Source organism: Vanacampus margaritifer, chromosome 14 (genome assembly GCF_051991255.1).
Source record: "Vanacampus margaritifer isolate UIUO_Vmar chromosome 14, RoL_Vmar_1.0, whole genome shotgun sequence".
Lineage (NCBI taxonomy): Eukaryota > Metazoa > Chordata > Actinopteri > Syngnathiformes > Syngnathidae > Vanacampus > Vanacampus margaritifer.
Window position 1 is genome coordinate 17,956,013 of NC_135445.1, and position 20,515 is coordinate 17,976,527.

General features: G+C 39.8%; 1 protein-coding gene across 3 annotated transcripts in view; it reads right to left on the reverse strand.

Annotated features, from left to right (window-relative positions):
- Positions 1-20,515, reverse strand: part of dcc (DCC netrin 1 receptor) — a 360,471-nt gene that overhangs the window by 23,651 nt on the left and 316,305 nt on the right. For all 3 annotated transcript variants that reach the window (XR_013296680.1, XM_077586110.1, XM_077586111.1), the window contains exon 27: positions 15,489-15,797. Coding sequence is in view for 2 of the 3 variants with exons in the window: in XM_077586110.1 (XP_077442236.1) it covers positions 15,489-15,797 (309 nt within the window). In the remaining variant the exon portion in view is untranslated. The remainder of the gene's footprint in view (positions 1-15,488; positions 15,798-20,515) is intronic.

Consider the following 20,515-nt stretch of genomic DNA (forward strand, 5'->3'; position numbering starts at 1 on the left):
CAATGAAAAATGCAACTCGGTTTACATATGCCAGAATTACCAGATAATGAGTCTTAAGAGTGAAGAAATTATTTGCAAGGTTTTGTTTCATTGTTTAAATTTTTTTTTTTCCAGTTGTTGGTGGAGCTACAGTATGCCCACATGTGAAGACTGGTTTAAGTTTCATGATGAACCATCCATTAATCAATTAAGCTAAATGCTTTATTTTTTTTTAATTCAATTTAATCTCAAATTGCCAGTTTAAAGGAAGCAAAACTGGCATTTGAGGCATTTGTGTCATATTTGATATATTCGGGCACAATGCTTTAAATTCGTACATTTATAACTGTCAAAAATATAATAATAAACAGACATATCAAACATATTAGTATTTCCAAAAATCAGAAAGAACATTTCCCATTATTAATAAGTATCTCTGTCTGTCCTTTCTCAATTGGGCTGATTTTGCAAGGTCGCTGGAAAAGCCATCACCTGAGTGATATTGCCTTCTAAAGGATTAGCTGTACAATGCATGTGTATGAATATTATAGTCTTGAAATAGAGGACTCAAAATGTCTTGTATTTGATATGATACGTTTGGCTTTATAGTTTTAATTAATCCTAAATGTATGTTTAGGTAATGTGGGAGGGAACTGGAGTAACCTGGAGAAAGACCACAAAAGCACATGGAGTACATGCAAACTAAGCTAAGATTCAAAACCAGGACCTCTCGGCTGTGAGGCAGACATGCTAACCACTATTCCATTGTGCTGCCAGGCTTCATCTGTTCACTCTGTAATTCGGCAACAATCTGATCGCTGCTTTTGAACGCCTAGGTCCCTGAACGGATTGGCAGGGTCAGTTTGATCTGATTAAACATAACTGACATTCATTGACCAAAATGACGATGTTCATATGTGACTAAGTGGACCGTCAAACAAGAAACGGAAGTCTGAGCCCTGCAGTAATTTGTCTGACCGACTAACCATCTACCAATTCATCCGTGAACATAAATGGATTCAATAAAGGGGGGATTCAACAGGACGAATAGATCGACCATACTGTATAACCAAGGATGATCTCCATAAAATCAGCAGGAGTGGGAAATAGTTATTCAACTAATTTGCATTGGAATTCACTCTTTGCAGTCAGGAGCAAGCATCACCCCCCACAAAGAGCAGGCATCCACTGTACATTGGTTATTTCTTCCACCCCAAACTTCCATCCACATATCTACCAGTCAACCTGTCTATTACCATCAAGTAATACTGTTATCGATCCTCCCTCTTCCAGAACATAATTTCAAATTTCTCAGAAACTGTCTGACCAGGTGTGCCACAATTTCTGCTACAGCTTCATCAAAATTAATTGACAGTACATTCTAAAGCCTTCGTGTTCTTCACTAAATCCTGTGTCAAATTTAAATGTTCAGACAGCAAGAGGGGAGTTGTGACAAAATAAACATTGAAAATCAAAGACACAAAACAAGAGACAAAACGGTTGTGATTTCTTTCTTCTTTTTCTGATAACCTGATGGCTGAAAACATCCCCAGGCTTCTGGTACCCACAATCCCTTCTGATTCTTCCTGCACAGCGTTCATTCATTTTCTGATCAATAGACATCCATTGTTGCTCCTGTGAAAAAAATCACTGGGGACAGTCTTCATCGCAATGAATTGCACAGACAAAGAAGGAGTTGGATTTAGACTTCTACTGTCAACCAAATACGTGACACAACAAAATAATTTGAAGTTGTCCAGGAAATGTATCACAGCAGCAAAATATGTTGTGAAAGATGTGCTTCACAATGAAAATAAAGGTTCTACTTCAAACTGCAGTTCTAAATGCAAGTTCCTCAGTCTATTTAATTAGCTAATAACTTTTAAACAAGCGGACTATTAAGTGTTAGAGTCCCAGTGGTGATCAGCTAAACCTATACATCTGCAGGAGATAAGGCTGAGGGGGACAATTTTCTGAGATTGTTTTGTTTAACTTGTAATTTGATTTATTTAGGGAATAATTTGATTAAGACTACTTTTAAACAACAGCAGTCACTGATGGTGTAGTGGTACATTTGCCTGACTTTGGAGCAGGAAGTGCAAATAGTGTTCCCACTCATGTTGTCCAGTAAAAAGCATGTACACAATTCCAGCCAGACAGGACAAATATGATCAAATTCACACCACCAAAACAATAGTTAGATGTCACGGAGCCCATACAGACCAGCATTTTTATCTGATGGGCAAAATTTTGTGTGTGTCTGTGCTGATTTTGACTCTTTTCCTACAAGAACAACATGGGAAAAAAATTGATTTTTTTTGGGGGGGGGGGGTAGCTCGTGTTTTTAGTTATAGTGGACGCCAGGATAATATGGCTGTAATGTGTTGTAAACTTACCAAGCTTATATGCAACATATTTAACATGAACATTATGCAAATCAATTTGCCATTGTGATTGGTTAGTTAAGATCCAATCATGAACCAGAAGTGTTGACATCATATCCAAATTATGCGTTTTATTGGTTTTGACAAGCAAATATCTCAAGTCCGCTGGGACCAGTAGACAAGCACTTTTCCAAGGTTTGTTTGTCGTATTTGGCCAAGGTAGGAGCTATATTTTGTTTAAATATACCATGCAGAAAAAACTGAACATCTTCACTTTATGTCCTTTTACATCTATAAATCACAGTATGTTGTTTAACGCAAAATGTGTTGTGCTTCATGGCCTCCAGCTAATAGCAAAGTTTTCTCTCAAAGCTCTACTTGTTTAAAAAGGGAAGTGCAGTGAGTCCATCAAAGGACTAATACATCTGTGCGACTGATCTCATGCCAAGATTGTTGCTATCCTTGTGAGCAAAGTGGGTTCAGAATGAACAAGGGAATATTCCTTCTGTTCAACTGTTCAAATCAACTATCTGCCAAGCTGAATAGCAAATATCATGCCAATATGGGCTCAATATCATAGTCCATTGTCTGTCACTCTGTCACGTATTGATTTATTTCCACAAGAGTTACTAACAAAAGTAATTAATATTGATTTTATCCAGTCACATTGATGCATTTTAGATTCAAAGGTCACTTTGATAGGTGGCACAGTGAAATGTGGTTAGTACGTCGAGAGGTTTTGTGTTTGAATCTCAGCTCAGATTTTCCTGTGTGGAGTTGGTGTGTTCCCTCTATCCTTGACATGGCTTCCAAATACATGCATGTTAATTTCTGTGACTAATCTAAATTTAACATACTGTAGGTATGAATGTAAATGGTTGTTTATATATGCCCTGCAATTGATTGGTGAGTTCTAGCATGTTCAGTGCCTACCTGGTCTGGACCATGCAGTGCCAAACGCAGTAGCTCTGCAATTTGCACTGAAGCAACTCCCTTCGCTCCCGGCTGTTTTACTGGATTTTTACTGATTTTGCAAGGCCCACAGAATATTGTGTTCTATTGCTAAAAAAACATGAAACCTACCAAAATAAAGATTAGAGTCTCTTCTTTCATCACAAAAAAGTACATTTGTATGTTTCTGTTTTGCAGCAATTAGCATTAGAATATAGCTAAGTTTCATCATTATTCACATTCCTGTTGAAAACACTGTCAACAAGAGCTTTTTGCAACATAGCCCTAGGTGATCTCTTATACTCCGCTATAACTACTGTAATAACTACCATTGCTTTAAGCCACCTCTTCATGTCAGAAGCTGCATCAAAGTCTTCTTTATGCTCTTGCATATAAAAAAAAACGGGAAAAACGTATAACTATGTTTTGGGGAGTGAAGGACAAAGTATTAAAAAACGTATTTACACGTTTTTGGGTTTGCATGAGTTTTAATTACTGCCAGACATTTTAGAGCATTTTAACATTTTCAACAACCACAAAATATTGTGTTCAATGATTATAAATACTGTGCACCAAATCTACCAAATGAAAGAAAACACTTTCTTTCTCTGTTATTTTATAATCAGCAGTAGACAAATGGTAGATACAAAATTCAGCCATTTTGCCTATAGCGAACTCTCAAGCTGTGTTAATATCATATCTAAAATGTTACATTGATGACGCGATCTACTGGTGGTTATGTGCATTAAAAGGTTAAAATTGATAGTGGAGCAGAATCAGAAGCTCACCCACCCATCTGATTTCTGATTCAAATGATCGTTCTGCAAAATTTGCTGATGAGCTGATCATTTGTATCAGGTCTGTTGGAAGACATATAAAGCATTGGTCTCTGGCTCACCCACCCATCTGATTTCTAATTCAAATGATCGTTCTGCAAAATTTGCTGATGAGCTGATCATTTGTATCAGGTCTGTTGGAAGACATATAAAGCATCGCTCTCATACTCTGGTCCTGCATGTTATAGATGTTATTCTCCTCCTCCAAAAACAACAAACAAAAACTGTTTTCAATGGTCAGATCATCAGAAAGCTCTGCAGCAGCCTGATAACAATCCTGATCATTCAGGTGTGTTAGAGGAGGGGAAACATCCAAAACATACAGACCAGTTTAAGGCCTGTGATCTAAAACAGGCAGGATAGGATAGTGGCCTTCAAGGATCGGATTTGGACACCCCGGCTTATACCATCACTTTCCTTGACTGCATGCTTTTAAGTGAGTTGCCTGAATCTAAGTGTGGATATAGAGTAGTGTGTAAAGTAAATTTCGCTTCAGTGACTAGAATTTTGTTGAATAAAATTTCTGGTCAATACATCACTCCATCCTCCATTTTGCCACATCCTGTGAAAATATGCCACCGATGGGCTCTTAGCAGTTGGCATCAAAGTAATCTGATTGAACGCTTAGCACATACCTCAAAATGTAGAAGAACAACATTATTTGTATGACACTTCTGCACATGTTGTAAGATCAAACTCACTGAAACTGAGCTCTAGAAATAAAACACTTTCTGGGTAAACCACAATGCATTGCAGCAATATAGTGCTGTAGGTTCCACATTCAGAGTGAAAAAGAAGAGGCATAAAAGACAGTTTTATAGTGTCTGGCTGAGCCTCAGGGGATTTGTCAGTGAAAGGTGGAGGTGGGGGGAGATTGGCGGCTCGTCCGCTAAGAGAGGTGGATATATTTACCAGACACGTCAGACTGAAGGTGTGAAATGACTGCTGGGGGTCACATCAGTGCTGTCTGTCGGTTTTTCTGGGCCGAGGTGAAAGATTGAGAGATATAAAGCACTCTGAGGTGAAGATGGAGGGGGAGGGGTTATTGATTCTGAGGATGGCTTGAAGTAAATACAGTAAAAGATTAAAAGTATCTTGAAGAAGACATTTTGTCTCTGGAGGCACAACTTCAACAGCTCATAGAGGAGTTTGGTATTTCCTGGTCCTCAGCGCCTGTGTATTTTTGATGTGTGCGTATTTTTGATTTTTGATATGTTTGTTTGATCCATCCATCCGTTTCCAATAGCTCTTGTTTTTTAAGGAAAAATGCTATAGTGTGATATATAGGTCTTTCTTTTGTACTTTTATGTATCAAGAGTACTAGTGATATTGGTGCTTGGTATCAGTATTGGTGACTGTAGTTAGTTAATCATACTGGTATTGAACATCCCTAGTCAAGAGTGTACAAATGTCCTAACAAGCGGTATTTAAGCGGTCATGTAAACATTATATGTACCACAACAAAACTGTTTTCTATTTATATTACATTTCCATTTTTCTTTTCATAAAAATCTAATTAAAGCACAGACATGTTTTGTGTCAGTTAGCCAATCTGCCACCAACTTATTCAACATCTTATTTTCCATTAAATCTGTATTATTTTTGCTGTTTGCCATCAGCGTGCATGTTCCTGCCATATCTCTTTGGTTCTAATAAAACCCCGTTGTCAATCTATGTCAGGCTGTACAATATCTGGTTTGAGCCATGTCAGACAATGTTATGAATTCATGGCGACTACAATGTAAATGGAAATGAGATATGCTGGGAAGGCATGTAAACAGCTCTTATCATCCATCTGTATGACTTTGGAAGATTGACAAAGACGAAAAACAAAAAGTAAGCAATTGCCTGCCAGGAAAACAGGAGCATAATTTGCTATAAATTTTTGATATGCATATTTATGGAGACTGTGGCGGTGAGACCAGACTGATTTCCATAAAGTGTGGTTAGAATCTTCACACTGTTCCAAAATGATGATTATGGTTACCTCCTGACCTTATCACACAGTCTGTGAACAATTTAAATGGTTTATCTGCAAACCGAGACTTAAAAGGAAAAATAGTATTGCATATGATTTGGGAATGCATACTGAAACGCACATATGCCATATCATGTGTATTTGTCAAAATACTGTAGATAATACTTAACAATAGCACACTCAGCTTGCTGAGGTGGGATTTAATGTACACAGCAGCTTCTTGTTGCGTCTGAATGGTCTTTCCAGACAAAGATTCAGATGATCACATTACTGTTTCCAGCCTTTAACGTAGATGACCAACATTGCTCTACAGATGGGTTATTGGAGCAACAGATTCATTTTTTTCTTCTTCTGTAGATTACATACATACAATAAATGGTGATGTTATAGTACTATGGTTTAGCTAAGCAGACATTTATGTTAATAATCTACATGATATGTGTTTTTGACAGAATATCACCTTGGAGATGGCTCCACTCTGAATGGATTAACACTCACTTATTACAAAGCAGAAAAGGCATATTATAACTTACTAACTTCTGGAGTCTTATTCGGTATTTTTGACCCGTTTGCAAGAGGCAATGGTCCTTATTCTCTATAGAGATCATTAACATTTTCACAAATGCCTTTTTTCTTTTTTTGATTCATGATCAGTTTTCAAGTTTTGCACAATTATTCACATATGTACATTGTCAACCAAAGCAAGTTAGTACAATATTTCCCCTCACAAATGCAAGATCCGATTTTGTCTTATCTGGGTTTTGTTTTTATAATACAGAATATCCCACAGATTCAATAGCTCACAGAATATAGACCATGTTCACATTAAATATTTTTGGGGAATTCTTATCTTTGTCATTATCATGATTGTCATACAATCAAATGTGCATTTGATTACCTGAGAAGCTGCATTAAATAGAATAATGATTAGCTGTTTGCTGGGAATTTTATGCAATGAACTTCCTTTTGAATGAGTAAATACTGTAGTATACTCACTTAAAATATACATGCTGACTCTCAGGCAGATGGATCAATCCTTGTGGGTTTACTTAATAGGATAATCACTATAGAAAATGTACGCCTGATAAACACTCGCAAACATAAAATGGCAATAATAAACCAGTGGCCTGGATGCAAAAAATAAAAATAAAATAAAAATGGTGCTGCAACAGCTTTGCATTTCTGCTAACCTGCATAGTAAGGTGAATGTGTATTATGGCAAATTGTGTTTATGAGTTATTTTCTGAGTTGTTCCTAATAGGGGTTGTACAGATGAGTTGACTTGTTGACTGTACTACTCCACAATGTGCTATTCACTTGTTTAAGAATTCAACAGTGATTACATAAACTCCTTATGGGAAAGACAATTATTTAAATTTGGGTTTTTTAATGGATTATTTGAACCACTATTTTTCCTAAACACAATGGCTTTAGAATTTGCAGTCATGGAAAACGTAATTAGACTGCCTTGTTTTCTTCTATTCCTTGTTCATTCTTATGCCCGCTATCACTAAAGGTTTATTGTGTGACTAACAGACAGAAAAGAAAACATGTAAAGAAATAAGTTTAAAAAAGCACTGTTTTAAGCACTAAAGTGTACTGTAAATGTCATAGATACTGATGAAAAAATATACTGTAAATGATTTTGGTTAATGTCAAGAAAAACATGGAAAATTGCTAGATATCAGATCTTATGAGAGTAAACTTTCATGAGCTATTTTTGTTGTGATTTTCAAGTAAAGTAATTTTTTTATGTATAGTGCAGTTGTATTTAACATTTTAGTACAGTACATTTGAATGTAATCCTAAAGACCTTGTTTTGTTTATTTGTTTTAAACCATTTTAGCACAATTTTAATTTCATACATTATTTATTAATTATTATTTGATTTTATTTATGTGCAACACATATTAGTTTAATCATTCAAATACATTTTTATTTCCTACATTTAAGGACATATAAACTCTTCGTCATGTTACAGTGTCTTACAAAATATAATTTTTAGGACTAAAAATAATGGGGAATTTTCGATGAACATTTTACATTACTGCATTTTTGTTTTGCTCTTTTTTAGTTTAGCTTAGTTTTAGTTTAATTGTGATGCTGCATGGATTATAAAAAAATCCTAAATACATTCAAAGTTGAGCATTTAGTTTGTTTTTAAAATGTATTGAAAATGAGACGATAAAGATACACAGTAGGCTACTGTACAAACATTACATAACATAAATTATATAATGATTGAATTTGATTATATAAAAGCCCCAAATTAAGCATAGCAGGAGAAATTGTTTCGTTTAATTCGTTTACTTGAAAGTGATTCAGCAGAATTTTTCACTTCTTCACATCAGAACTGAAGACAGTTGACCAAACGTGCAGGATTTTGTCTATCTTCAAGTTTGTTTTGTCCATGGTTCTCTCACTCCCACCTCTCCACAATAGTCCAATTAAGCAGAGAGAGAAAAAATCATTCATTTCACCAAGGGAGTCTTTCACCCCAGGATAAACATAAACAAGACTAAAAACAAATGTGCTGGCTCAATTCAGCTTTATTCTGCCTTGTTAGGAGACATTCTGTGGGCTTTAAGTGTGGGTGGGGGGATGATATAGGTATTGGGGCGCCCAGGAGGGTTGTGGGCTGGAGGAGGCCTTTGATGGCTGTTCTTGGGGTCTTTAGACTAGCTGAGAAATGCCGCAGGCTCGCTTTTTCTGAGGAAAATGTTCCTTGGAGCTGAAAATCAATGTTAATCTGAGGCCACCTGGGCGTGTAAACATAACCACAATAGAAGTGTACGCCCACTCAGTGTACTATATACCAGCAGAATTCAGAAACTTAATGCATCTATGCTTTCACACAAGTACACACACAGTCCAATGCTTATTTAGTTTTATGCTCACATTGCTGCAGGTGATAAAAAGAATGACAGCAAGAGACCCAAAAAGAAAGGAATACTGTATGTTTGTTGAAGGGTAAAGATTTATGGCTCATGTTGAACAAGTATATTATTCATAGGACCGGTACTTGTTCTATTGACATTTAATCTGCAAATTAGCAATCTCATCATTGGAGTTCAGGCCTGGATTGAGCTGTCTATTCCAGGCGGGCCACCAAGGGGGGTCTATTTCAGATAGGAATGTTCAATACCATATTTTTTCAGACTGATATCAGTACGAGTACTAAACTTGAGTAGTTAGCTATACCGATACTAAGTACCAATATCACTAGTACTTTTGGCACATAAAAGCCCCCTACCCAAAAATGACATAATTTTAAAGAAAGCCCAATATATAGCCCAATATAACATTTTTCTTTAAAATTGCTCAAAATAATGGCAATTTCCTAATTTTTGGGTCCTGATATAAACCTTGAAATAAGGTAATGTATCGGCCTGATACCGATACCTGATATAGGTATTCGCCCATCCCTAACTTCGGCCTGTTGTTTCAAAATCAGTAAATAAAGTGCTTTTAGTGGACCTGGCCAGGCCTAGAGTGGCTAACCTGGAGCGGCTAACTTGGTGTGCTTTATGGACCATTCCCACTTTCTTTTTTTTTCTTTTTTTTTGCAAACTGTTCGGGAATGGATCATGCAAGAAATCACTAAGCAAGCGTCTCACAACTCTGGAGTTCAGGCCTGGATTGGGCCGTTTGGAGCCGGGACAATACCTCCCAGTGGTTCATTCACAGGTGATAAAAACATGGTCTTCCCATGATCAAGTTTGTTCATAACTGTTTCTCTAAATTTCTTCCATTGTGGACTATGCAATTTACAATGTATCATCCGATCTCGGCTTATCATTTCCAAGGTTACTGGCTGAATATGAACCTATTCCAGCTGACTTGGTGAAACTGTGAAAACCATACCACATCATTGGGAACAATATGTTTACAGTCAGTGATGTAGTCCAGGGAATACGCGGGTATACGGCGTAAACCCACTTCTTTTTCAGTCAGTTTTGCGTCTACCTACTTCTAAATCCTCCTAGATGTGCATTTTTTGCGCATCATTCAGCCATGACCACTGATCTGTATATACTACTGGATCGGCTCTGCCAGAGCCGGGGCTCTGCTATCGGATATCCAGTAATATATAGATCAGTGGCCATGACCCACCCTCCGCTGCCTCGAACTGGCTGGCCTGCACTCACTGTCTTATTGGTTAATTAAAGGCATGAGAACTGATGCTGAGGACTTTATTGCTAACGCATGGGTGCCAATGCCACTCTAGTTGGTTGACAGGTCGCTCTGTTTCCTGCGAGATTATATCAAATGTGAGTGAGACAGAAATAAATAAACGTCTTTCCAGTGAGTGACGACATGCAGGCTATCCGAACATACTGTACATACATACACATCATTCACAGGTAAGTTTTGAAGTTGTTTCCAAATAAATCATTGTTAATTTTTAAACTACTGGGAATATCACAGTACAGAAGAGTTTTTTGTCGCCAATACATTATAGTTAAACTGAGCATTTCGGCTAGGCTCTAAAGTTAGCAACTTAGCCCTAAACTAGCTAGATTTGGATCATGTAGGGCAGTGGTTCTCAAACTTTTTTTCTGTGATGTAACCCCTGCAAAATATTTTTTCAGCCTAGTACCCCCAACCAGCGCAAAGCATTTTGGATGAACAAAACAAAACAGTGCTGTGCCATCTTGTGTCTGGTTTTAATTTGGGAACTGGTTTTAACTTTGGCCACAGTCCCACTATGTATAAGAAAAAAACAAACAAGCAAAGAAGTAATTGTCTTAATGGTTAAAAATATTTGTGCAATAATTATCAACATAACCACCTTTGGGATCATGCTATAGGTTGGTATTCGAAACATCTAATTCAGTTAACTTTAAGTAAAAGCAGAAACTGAAAAAACAAAACCCCAAGATGGTTTCTTGCATGTATGCTACTTTTTAAATATATTTTAAAATCCCATGTGCCGTCTGATGTGTTTTCACGTACCCACAGTGGTACACGTACCCCCGATTTGAGAACCACTGATGTAGGGAACCCCCGTAATTGTTTCAGTAATTGTATAATTAACCCAGTTTGCAAAGACTGTTATGCCAGACTGCAATGTTAGATGAATGAAACTGTAATAAATGCCAGGACCAGAGATGATCTTAGAGGCCCCTCCCTCCCCCCCTACCTTATTTTTAGGTCTAAGTAACGTTTACCAAGTTATTGTACACTGTATACAATAATTTAAAGTAATTATAGCCCGAACAAACTTATATAATGTAGTTTAATTTTATAGTAGATAACATATTATTCATGTTTACCTCACAATAAATACATTTTACATTACAAACTGCTCCTAATTCATTCATGATCATTTTATTATTGTGGGTAATAACAAATGATTACTTTACTAAAACAGGGCATTTTTTCTAAAAGCGGAAAAAAAGTACTACTACTACACCACTGCTTACAATGAAGGATTTATTTAAGAGCGTGTATGTGATGGCTACGGTAGAGGGATAATTATTATTAGAGAAAATAATCTGGGTAGAAAGAAAATTGATTTCTGCAGCAGTAGTGCACCTTGTAGCACACTGTTTTACAAATGAAAAAGCAATATTGAGCAGGGTCAATGCAGAAGTCATGCAATGCAGTTTAAACAAATAAATAATAAGTATGTGATAAAATAATTTAATTTGTGGTAAAAGCTGGTAATATTTCAATATTTTACAGCAAATGTCTGCAGATCGATACCCAGTAAGTAAACTTCTGCCAATGTAGAAAATGAGCAGTTGGAGAGATGGATCAGTTAAAAATGAGTGATTGAGTCTGTGTTAAGGCCCAGATACACCAATCCGACATCGACCAAATGTGACCGACGCCTACCCGCTGTAGCGTCGGCTCAGACGTCGGCACGTCGCGTAGAAAAATGACATAAATACACATTGCACCGACACTATTACGTACCTTCAGCGCATGCGCGATAAGTAATTCCCTTCCGTACCATCGGCGGCGGTAGTCATTATTCCTAAAGGCAACCGGCAACCTCTTTACGGGGGCGGGATATAATAACCTAAACAGCTCATACCAGTGTTGACAGCGGCGCCAGGGTAAACACGGCGTCCAGCTGGTGAAGCGAAAACAGGCGCTGGAACAAGCTTCGTCCCCTTCTCGTTCCCGAACGCATGGATGTACTGTTCTTGGCATATCCTGGACCCTGTCAACTCCTGGCTGCTACCAATCGTTGGTTCACCCAAAAAGCTTCGGCCGTGCTGCCCTCCGTGTTTTGGACGCGGTGCCGACCTCCAGCTTCTGAAAGAGCTTCCGCGAGACCGCCGGACAGAAGGGCCATGCACCCCTGCTGCTCCCACAAGGATCGTCATTGACAAACAAAACGGTTATTTTGAGTGAGTTTTCCTTTTCAACAATTTAGATGTCCTCTGCCTGACAAAGACCTGGACTGTAGCTGGTGAGTCACCGCTATAATTGAATTACTACCGCCTGGCTGTGATTATGTTATGATTGGTGTCCTGTCTGACTTGTAAGGTTTTGTTTGCACCTGTACTCGTCATCCTGTTCCCTTGTGTCATCCAATCATCTCCCCCAGCCACTTGTGTCTTGTCCAGGTGTCTCTCATTGTCTCGTCAGTTGGCTTGTATTTAGTTCCCTGGGTTTGTTTAGTCTTTGTTGGATCATTGTCGCTGTCACCACTGGTGTTTTGTTGTTACTTTGATTTTTGCTCTTTTCAGATCTTTGTTGGTTTTGTTCACTCAGTACCCCTGTTTAGTAGTACATGCTTCCCTGCCGTGGTTCTCCTGCCTCCCTGCATTTGGGTCCTCCACTCCAAACGTGACAGACTGATCCAACCAGAAACTGACCCAGCAGAGTTAGAGGCAAGTACCAGTTTCTGTTCCGACGGCGCACGTCCTGTGGCTGCTTCCAGTTCCCGTTCCGGCGGCGTACGTGCTGCGCCCGCCACCAGTTCCCTTTCCGGCGGCGCACGTGCTGCGCACGCCACCAGTTCCCGTTTCCGGCGGTGCACGTGATGCGCCCGCCTTCAGTTCCAGTTTCCGGCGGTGCACGTGCTGCGCCCGGCACCCGTTCCAGTTTCCGGCGGCGCACGTGTTGCGCCCGCCACCCGTTCCAGTTACCGGCGGCGCACGTGCTGCGCCCGCCACCCGTTCCAGTTTCCGGCAGCGCACGTGCTGCGCCCGCCACCCGTTCCAGTTTCCGGCGGCGCACGTGCTGCGCCCGCCACCCGTTCCCAGTTTCCGGCGGCGCACGTGATGCGCCCGCCACCCGTTCCAGTTTCCGGCAGGGCACGTCATGCCGCTGCAGCCCCTGGCCTCTTCGCCTGTGCCCTCTTCCTGGTCCCACTGCCATGTTTGACTTTTGTTTGGGACGTCTGGGATCCATCCCTTGAGGGGGGAAGGGGGTACTGTTATGATTGGTGTCCTGTCTGACTTGTAAGGTTTTGTTTGCACCTGTACTCGTCATCCTGCTACTTGTGTCTTGTCCAGGTGTCTCTCATTGTCTCGTCAGTTGGCTTGTATTTAGTTCCCTGGTTTTGTTCAGTCTTTGTTGGATCATTGTCGCTGTCACCACTGGTGTTTTGTTGTTACTTAGATTTTTGGTCTTTTCAGATCTTTGTTGGTTTTGTTCACCCAGTACCCCTGGTAGTGTTTTTGTTAAATAAATTGTCTTTAGTAGTACATGCTTCCCTGCCGTGGTTCTCCTTCCTCCCTGCATTTGGGTCCTCCACTCCAAACGTGACAGATTAATTGGATGCTCCGAGAACGTTGGGCCGAAGTGGAGGAACGGCGACTATTTAAAAAAACTATCCAAAATGTAAACGATGTCTTTTTACCACATCGATCACAGCTTTGAAGCCACTTTCTTTGAAGTCGATCAAACTGTCACTGTGCTATGCTGTGTCATTTATCGACCTCCAAAATACAATAAGGACTTTTTAAACGACTTTGCAAATCTTCTTGCTGAAATATGATTGTTTCCTTTTTATGGGGGACTTTCATATAACGTGTGCTGTCCTGAAAAAACAAAGTTGAGTTGAGTAATGTTTATCAACGTTGCCACTTGCTCTTCTTGCCCGGTGCGCTGATTCGCTAGCTAACAGCCAATCACAGTAATCAAATGCCGCCGACGCCCAACTCTAATTCAACATGTCGAATTTGCTGGAAACGCCACCCCCGACGTATTCCAACTCGATCCAACTTCACAACAGTAATTTATACACTGATCAGACGGCGCATGCTGTCCGACTACCGACGTCGGATTGGTGTATCTAGGCCTTTACACACGAAGATGCAGACAAAGAGGCCTGTAGGTCTGCACTTGCTTAGTTTGACAACCAGCAAGAAGCACAGAAAAACTTGGATTATTCATTTGTATTTGTTCATTTTCTATCATACCAAATGCTCCTCAGTGAAAAATCTGAATACGAATAAGGTCGTTATTTTGTGGTTCATTTTTTGCCACATTACTACATCACAGATTTTTAAAAATCATATTTACATATGTCACAGATTATCCACTAAATCACAGCATTTTACAGTGACTATTTTTCCACACAGACTCTTACTGCAGCGCATTAAGCGTGAAGAAACAGTGCATAAAAAGCGGAGAATGGCTAAAGTCTAGGATCATTTCACACTTCATATAAGAAGACTGTCACACAAGGATACAACATAACCCACTGTTGCACTTTCACTCGCCTTATTGAACAAAGGCAACAAAATATACACTTATTCACACACAGCCTACCGTTGCCACCAAGCAACTCAAGACTGAGTGGCTAACATTTTACCTAGTTAACAGCCAGCCAACTATACACTCTCATCAGCTGATTCAGATGTTCTTCAACAGGACAGGCCCCACCTTTTAAAGTCACACGCTTTCAGTCACAGTTACAGATACAATACTGTAGAAGGTAAGGATGGTGTCAACAAGGGAACAAAATTATTACCTGCACCTCACATGCATATAGTTGTGGTATGATGCATAAGGCCCGTGTGCTCGGCGTAGAAACTGTCATATCTTCATTTTCCTCGTGGGCTAAGCTTTGTTTACTGTGTTTGGGAATTTGGCAGGCTAAGGGCATTCTTTAATTTCACAACAATTTGGTGACAGAAGAGAGACTAAAGATAATCTAAAAGCAGTTTGTGGTGCAGGTGGCGTAACTAAATTTTAGTGGATTTAACCCAGTGCAGGCAAACAGATTCTGAACTCTGTGGTTCATGTATTCATCCATAAATATGTGAGAAAATCCCTCTGAATCACTGTGGAGATCAATTAATTGAACAAATAATCATTATTATCAGCATGTAGACCACACGCCTCCCACAGTGAGTGTGTGTCATATTAAATTGAAGAAAAAAATGTACTTACTGGATTGTGGTAGCATGGAGGAGTACACCTTGGGGTCGATGGTGCTCATTGGGGGTGGCAGCAGTGGGTTTGTGAAGCTCCTAAGTGGGTGAGTTGGTCGCACACATGCTGTTGGTATGGTCCGACTAGCGCCTGCCTGGGATTCCTCTGATGCAACAGCGGTAGTGGCAGCAGGGGCCCCAGGAACCGGGCCAATGTTTGGAACATGCTCCCCAGCACTCACAGAGGAGCCAGGAAGGAGGGGAGGTGGCTGTTGTGGTGGAGACTGCTGCTGCAGAAGAGGATTGGTGGAAGAATCTGTGGATATGACTGAGGAGGAAGTAGATGAAGACATGCAGATGAATGGCAGATATGAATAATAAAGGTATTGGAAGGAAGGCAAATGAGATGTGTGTGTGTGTGTGTGTGGGGGGGGGGGGTGTAAGAGAGGAGGAAGGACAAAAAAGAAGTAAATACAGAAGCAAGAAACATAATAAATGTAATAAATATATCAACAAACTTGGTAGTATGCCTCAGTTTTGGACTTTCATGAAGGCAGTTGTTTCACTTTGAAGCGGGGAAGTTTGAAGCCAATTAAAGCTAGTCATCTCCACCTTTCCTTACACAGAGGGTGTTAATACTTTTCTAGTCTAGTACTAGTCCCACTAGTTAATAAATTGAAACTGGCAATAGTATGAATACATTTACTTAACATCTACAAACTACTAGTAAAAATCAGGTATTGATTTTTCTTTTTTTTTTGTGGTCCCAAAAAATTGTTTTCAAGAACAAACTGATAAATTGGCCTGGCCGAAAATTGTGGTCACTGCAAAAAGGACAGTCAAAAATTTAAGAAAAAATTTTATTAAAATAAGAAAATTATTACTTCAAATAAACAAAATTATCTGCCAACAGAAAAATAACATTTTACTTAAATTTACCTGCAAGATTTTGAAAAATAAGAAAATCATACTATGCCCATATCAATCACAGCGGTCTTGAAAATAGTATTTTTAGACTAAAATAAATAATGCTGACTTTTTTCAAGCTGTAATAAGTAGAACTATTTTCTTAAAATACATTAGTATTCTTTCACGCTTGGATAACTTCACCTGAGTGTCAAGCAGGGAGGTAAAGGGTCCTATTTTTATTGTTTTAGGTATGACCCATTCAGGGATTGAACCCACAACCTCCAAGTCTAAGGTTAGGCGCTTTACCAATAGACCACTGAACTGGTACTGGAACAAAGAAAAAATGAGCTTAGTAAATATAACGCTACAAACGACTATTGCACTTGTCTGACTGTTTTCATACTTTTCCTATTTATTTTTTACATTTTTGTTCAATTCAGCACCCAACCATCCATTTTTTTTATACAGTTTGCCTACATTGGGGTCACAGATAAGCTAGGCCAGCTCACTTTTTGACAGAGGTCACCTATAATTATTGCAACATACTGTGTATGTTTTTCTCATATTTTATTAAGGATTTTATTATTCTGTATTGAGTGAACTGTAACCCAGTAAACAAAATCTAATTTTAGCTTTCCAGGAAGTTCTGTGTGAAGCAGAGCAATCACAGCATGGTCCAGAAGGACATCACAAAAGCCAAAAATGTTGATTGAATGCAGAGACACAGATCTGGTTTGACATAAAAGCTGCAAATATTTATGTTACAGTAAATTAGTAATTACATGCTGAGTGAGTGTGCATTCATCATCCAAGATCAGAATAGAGTGAGGAAGGGAGAACATTATAACTACAGAAAGCATAAAGCAAATGAGAGCTAACATGAGACACACATTCTCGATAGCACGCAGAGACCGGAGAATAAGGAGAGCAATGAATACAAAAAAATACTTATTTTGACACATTTGTGTTGTGTCAGAAAGCCTAGTTCAATTTTAAAATTCTGTTTGATTGTAGAGGGTTTAAAACACATCAAAGTACCCTTTCTCCCAAACAGATGCGCATTCTTCCAATAGTTTTTGTTTTTGCAAAATCTTTGTGTTGCTATGATTAAAATTTTGCCCTAAGGAAATATATTCAGACATTTTTGCATAAGTGAAACCAGTTAATGTAATAATACTTCAAGCACCCTGGGGCCTTACTGATCAAAGTTGCTTATGGACAAAACGTGGCAAGAAATATGTGCATGCAATTTTCTGTGCAAAGAATGTAACCTATCAAAATAAACTTCACACATTCAGTTTCACCCAATATCAACAAGCACTTGCCAAGTTAATGTCGCTAAGTTCGCCCATTGTTCACTAACCAACTGATTTTAGAATAGGTGCCAACCAGAATCTTTCACCAACCCCAGAAACATCTAAATTCCAACAAATTAGGGAGACCTCAAGAGACCAAAGGAGAGACTGAGGAAAGGAAGGAAGGATAGATGAAGCAAAGTGAGATCCACAGACATCAGCCTCCACCGATTCAACGACCAGAGGAAGAAGCAGATTGTGTTTGAATTTTGATAGATGCTGGTGTGGTGGATCTGGCATGCATGAAAACCTCCACCAAAGAGGGGAGCCGTCGACCGCAAGCACAACACCTCACGGCCCCCCAGGGCCCCCCAGGGCACGGCAGCGCCAAGGGACAACCCCCGGGCCCCGCAGGGGCCACCGTCCGGAGAGCAAACCCAGGAGCCGGAAGCGCCCCTCGCCCCAACACGGCCCAGCAGGACGGGGCACGGCAGGCCCGCAAAGGCACCCCACCGGCCCACAGTGAATTAATCACTGATTGCCATATAAGTATGATTACTGCCTTGAAATTAGTGCATAATGTCTCATGATGGTACTTCTACCACTGCTACAAGGAGTTGTAGATGGAAGATTTTCAAAAATAAGGAGGGAGCGGGCAAAGATTTCCTGGCCCACGATGATGACAATGAGTGAAAAGCTGATTTAGATTCCCTCAAGCTATGCTCTTGGATTTCCGTGTACAACTGGGTCCAGTTGCAGCAACACTATCGATGGGCCACAATTCTTATTTTGGCAACTACTTTCAAGCCAAGACCACTTTTTTAAAAAGTCTTCAACTTTCCTCCCTGACACATTCCACATTCACTGCAGCAGTGACCTCCTACAACCCGCTGCACCTTCTTATGTCCATTGTGGCGCTAGTACAGAGGCTATAACATGCCTTCCCTCACTTCTACCTCAATGAATTTGGTCTCTGAGAAATTGTGTTTCTTCCTTTTCGTTTTGCTTGTCACCATGAGTCATCCTTCACATAGCATTGATTAGCATTATATTCGTGTGGAGCTTTGCACTGAGCATATGGATGAGTATGGTATGAAGACGGTGGGATGAGAATGATCCACATACAAATATTTCTGTGCACTGTGACTTAACAAGTACGATTTCCTACTTGTGTGCATACAGAGTTTGATAGGTCTGATTAATTTTTGTTTTTGTGCATATACACTTTTGGTAAGAATGCTATAGACTAATAAATGAGGCCTCTTGTGATGAGCTGCACATGTTATTTCCATCAACAACAACAAAAATCCCACTGAAGAGTGGCAATTACTGTGCAGTGAGCCAAGTGATCTGTCATCCAGTTGCCAATAGTACTGCCTGGTTGCATACTTTTCATCATGTGAAATGGGTTATGTGTTGAAGTAAAAATTCCACTCACCACTGTACTAGTATGGCTAATTCACATTGTAAGGATTTATTTTCGTAGACAGGGCACATGCACATTGTCAAGAAAAAGTGTGCTTGGGAGAGGGTGGACCCAAATGCGGGGAGAAACAGCAGGGAGACGCGAATGGAGAGTTATGTGAGGAACTTTATTAAAACAAGTAGAGACAGGTGAGTGGACGAAGACTGGACGTGACATGACTAGACTGGGCGAGAGTAGACGGGTTGCCAAGACAGGGCAGGGCGAGAGTAGATGGGTCGCCAAGACGGGGCAGGGTGAGAGTAGACGGGTCATCAAAACTGGGCAGGGCGGGAATAGACGGGTTGCCAAGACTAGACTGGGCGGGAGTAGATGGGTCGCCAAGACAGGACTGGGTGAGAGGAGACTGGTCGCCAAGACTGAACTGGGTGAGAGGAGACTGGTCGCCAAGACTGGACTGGGTGAGAGGATACTGATCGCCGAGACTGGACTGGACGAGAGGAGACTGATTGCCAAGACTGGACTGGATGAGAAGAGACAGATTGCCAAGACTGGACTGGATGTAGTTCTAAGTTGTGGTGCAGGTGGTGTGTAATGCTTTGTGCTCCACTGATATGTACAGTATGGTGGTGGATGTCATCGTATTTCATTCATAAATATGACAACAGCATGCATTGAATCTTCTGAATCTTAGAAATCAATTAATTGAAGACATCATTATCAGCATCTTTATTATAGTTTTAAAAACACCTCATTCGGCCACGCACAGGTATGCAGGGTTAGGGTCACACACGGATTGGGGATAACGATTGGGGTAAAGGCCCACTTCACAGCGGTCATATGTGATTGGCCTGGACAACTTTACATCATCCACCCGTGGAGGTACTTTGATTTCCTGCATGGACCTTACCGAGTCTATTTCTGGTTAAGGTTGGGTTATGCATGACGCGTGAATGCTCCATTTTAGTCAACAAAAACTCAAAAAGGGTTTAGTCTAGTTTTAGTCACTTTTTTTTAAAAGTTGATAATTACACTTCCAATTTCTTTAATAAGACTTTATAATAAATGTCATAATTTTGTCAAAATAGTAACATGCTAAGAGAATAGAATGGCCTTAACTATCAAACAAGAGGGGGGAAAAATACGATAGCTTATAAATCACATGACTGGCACCCACACTTTACTAAAGCTTCGATCTTTCTCTCGAGTATTGTATTGGCTAAAAATATAAAGTACCTGTACTATGGGGTTTAGTGTTTTTTTTAGTATGGGGATAGCAACAGGTCTAAAATGCTAAAAACATAACTGTAGATAAATTCAGCCTGACGTAGCTAGCAACGCATTTGTGCCAGGTTTAATTTGGAAAACTTGTACCTTACTGTGAAATTTATTACAGATTGTCGACTAGTAATATTATAC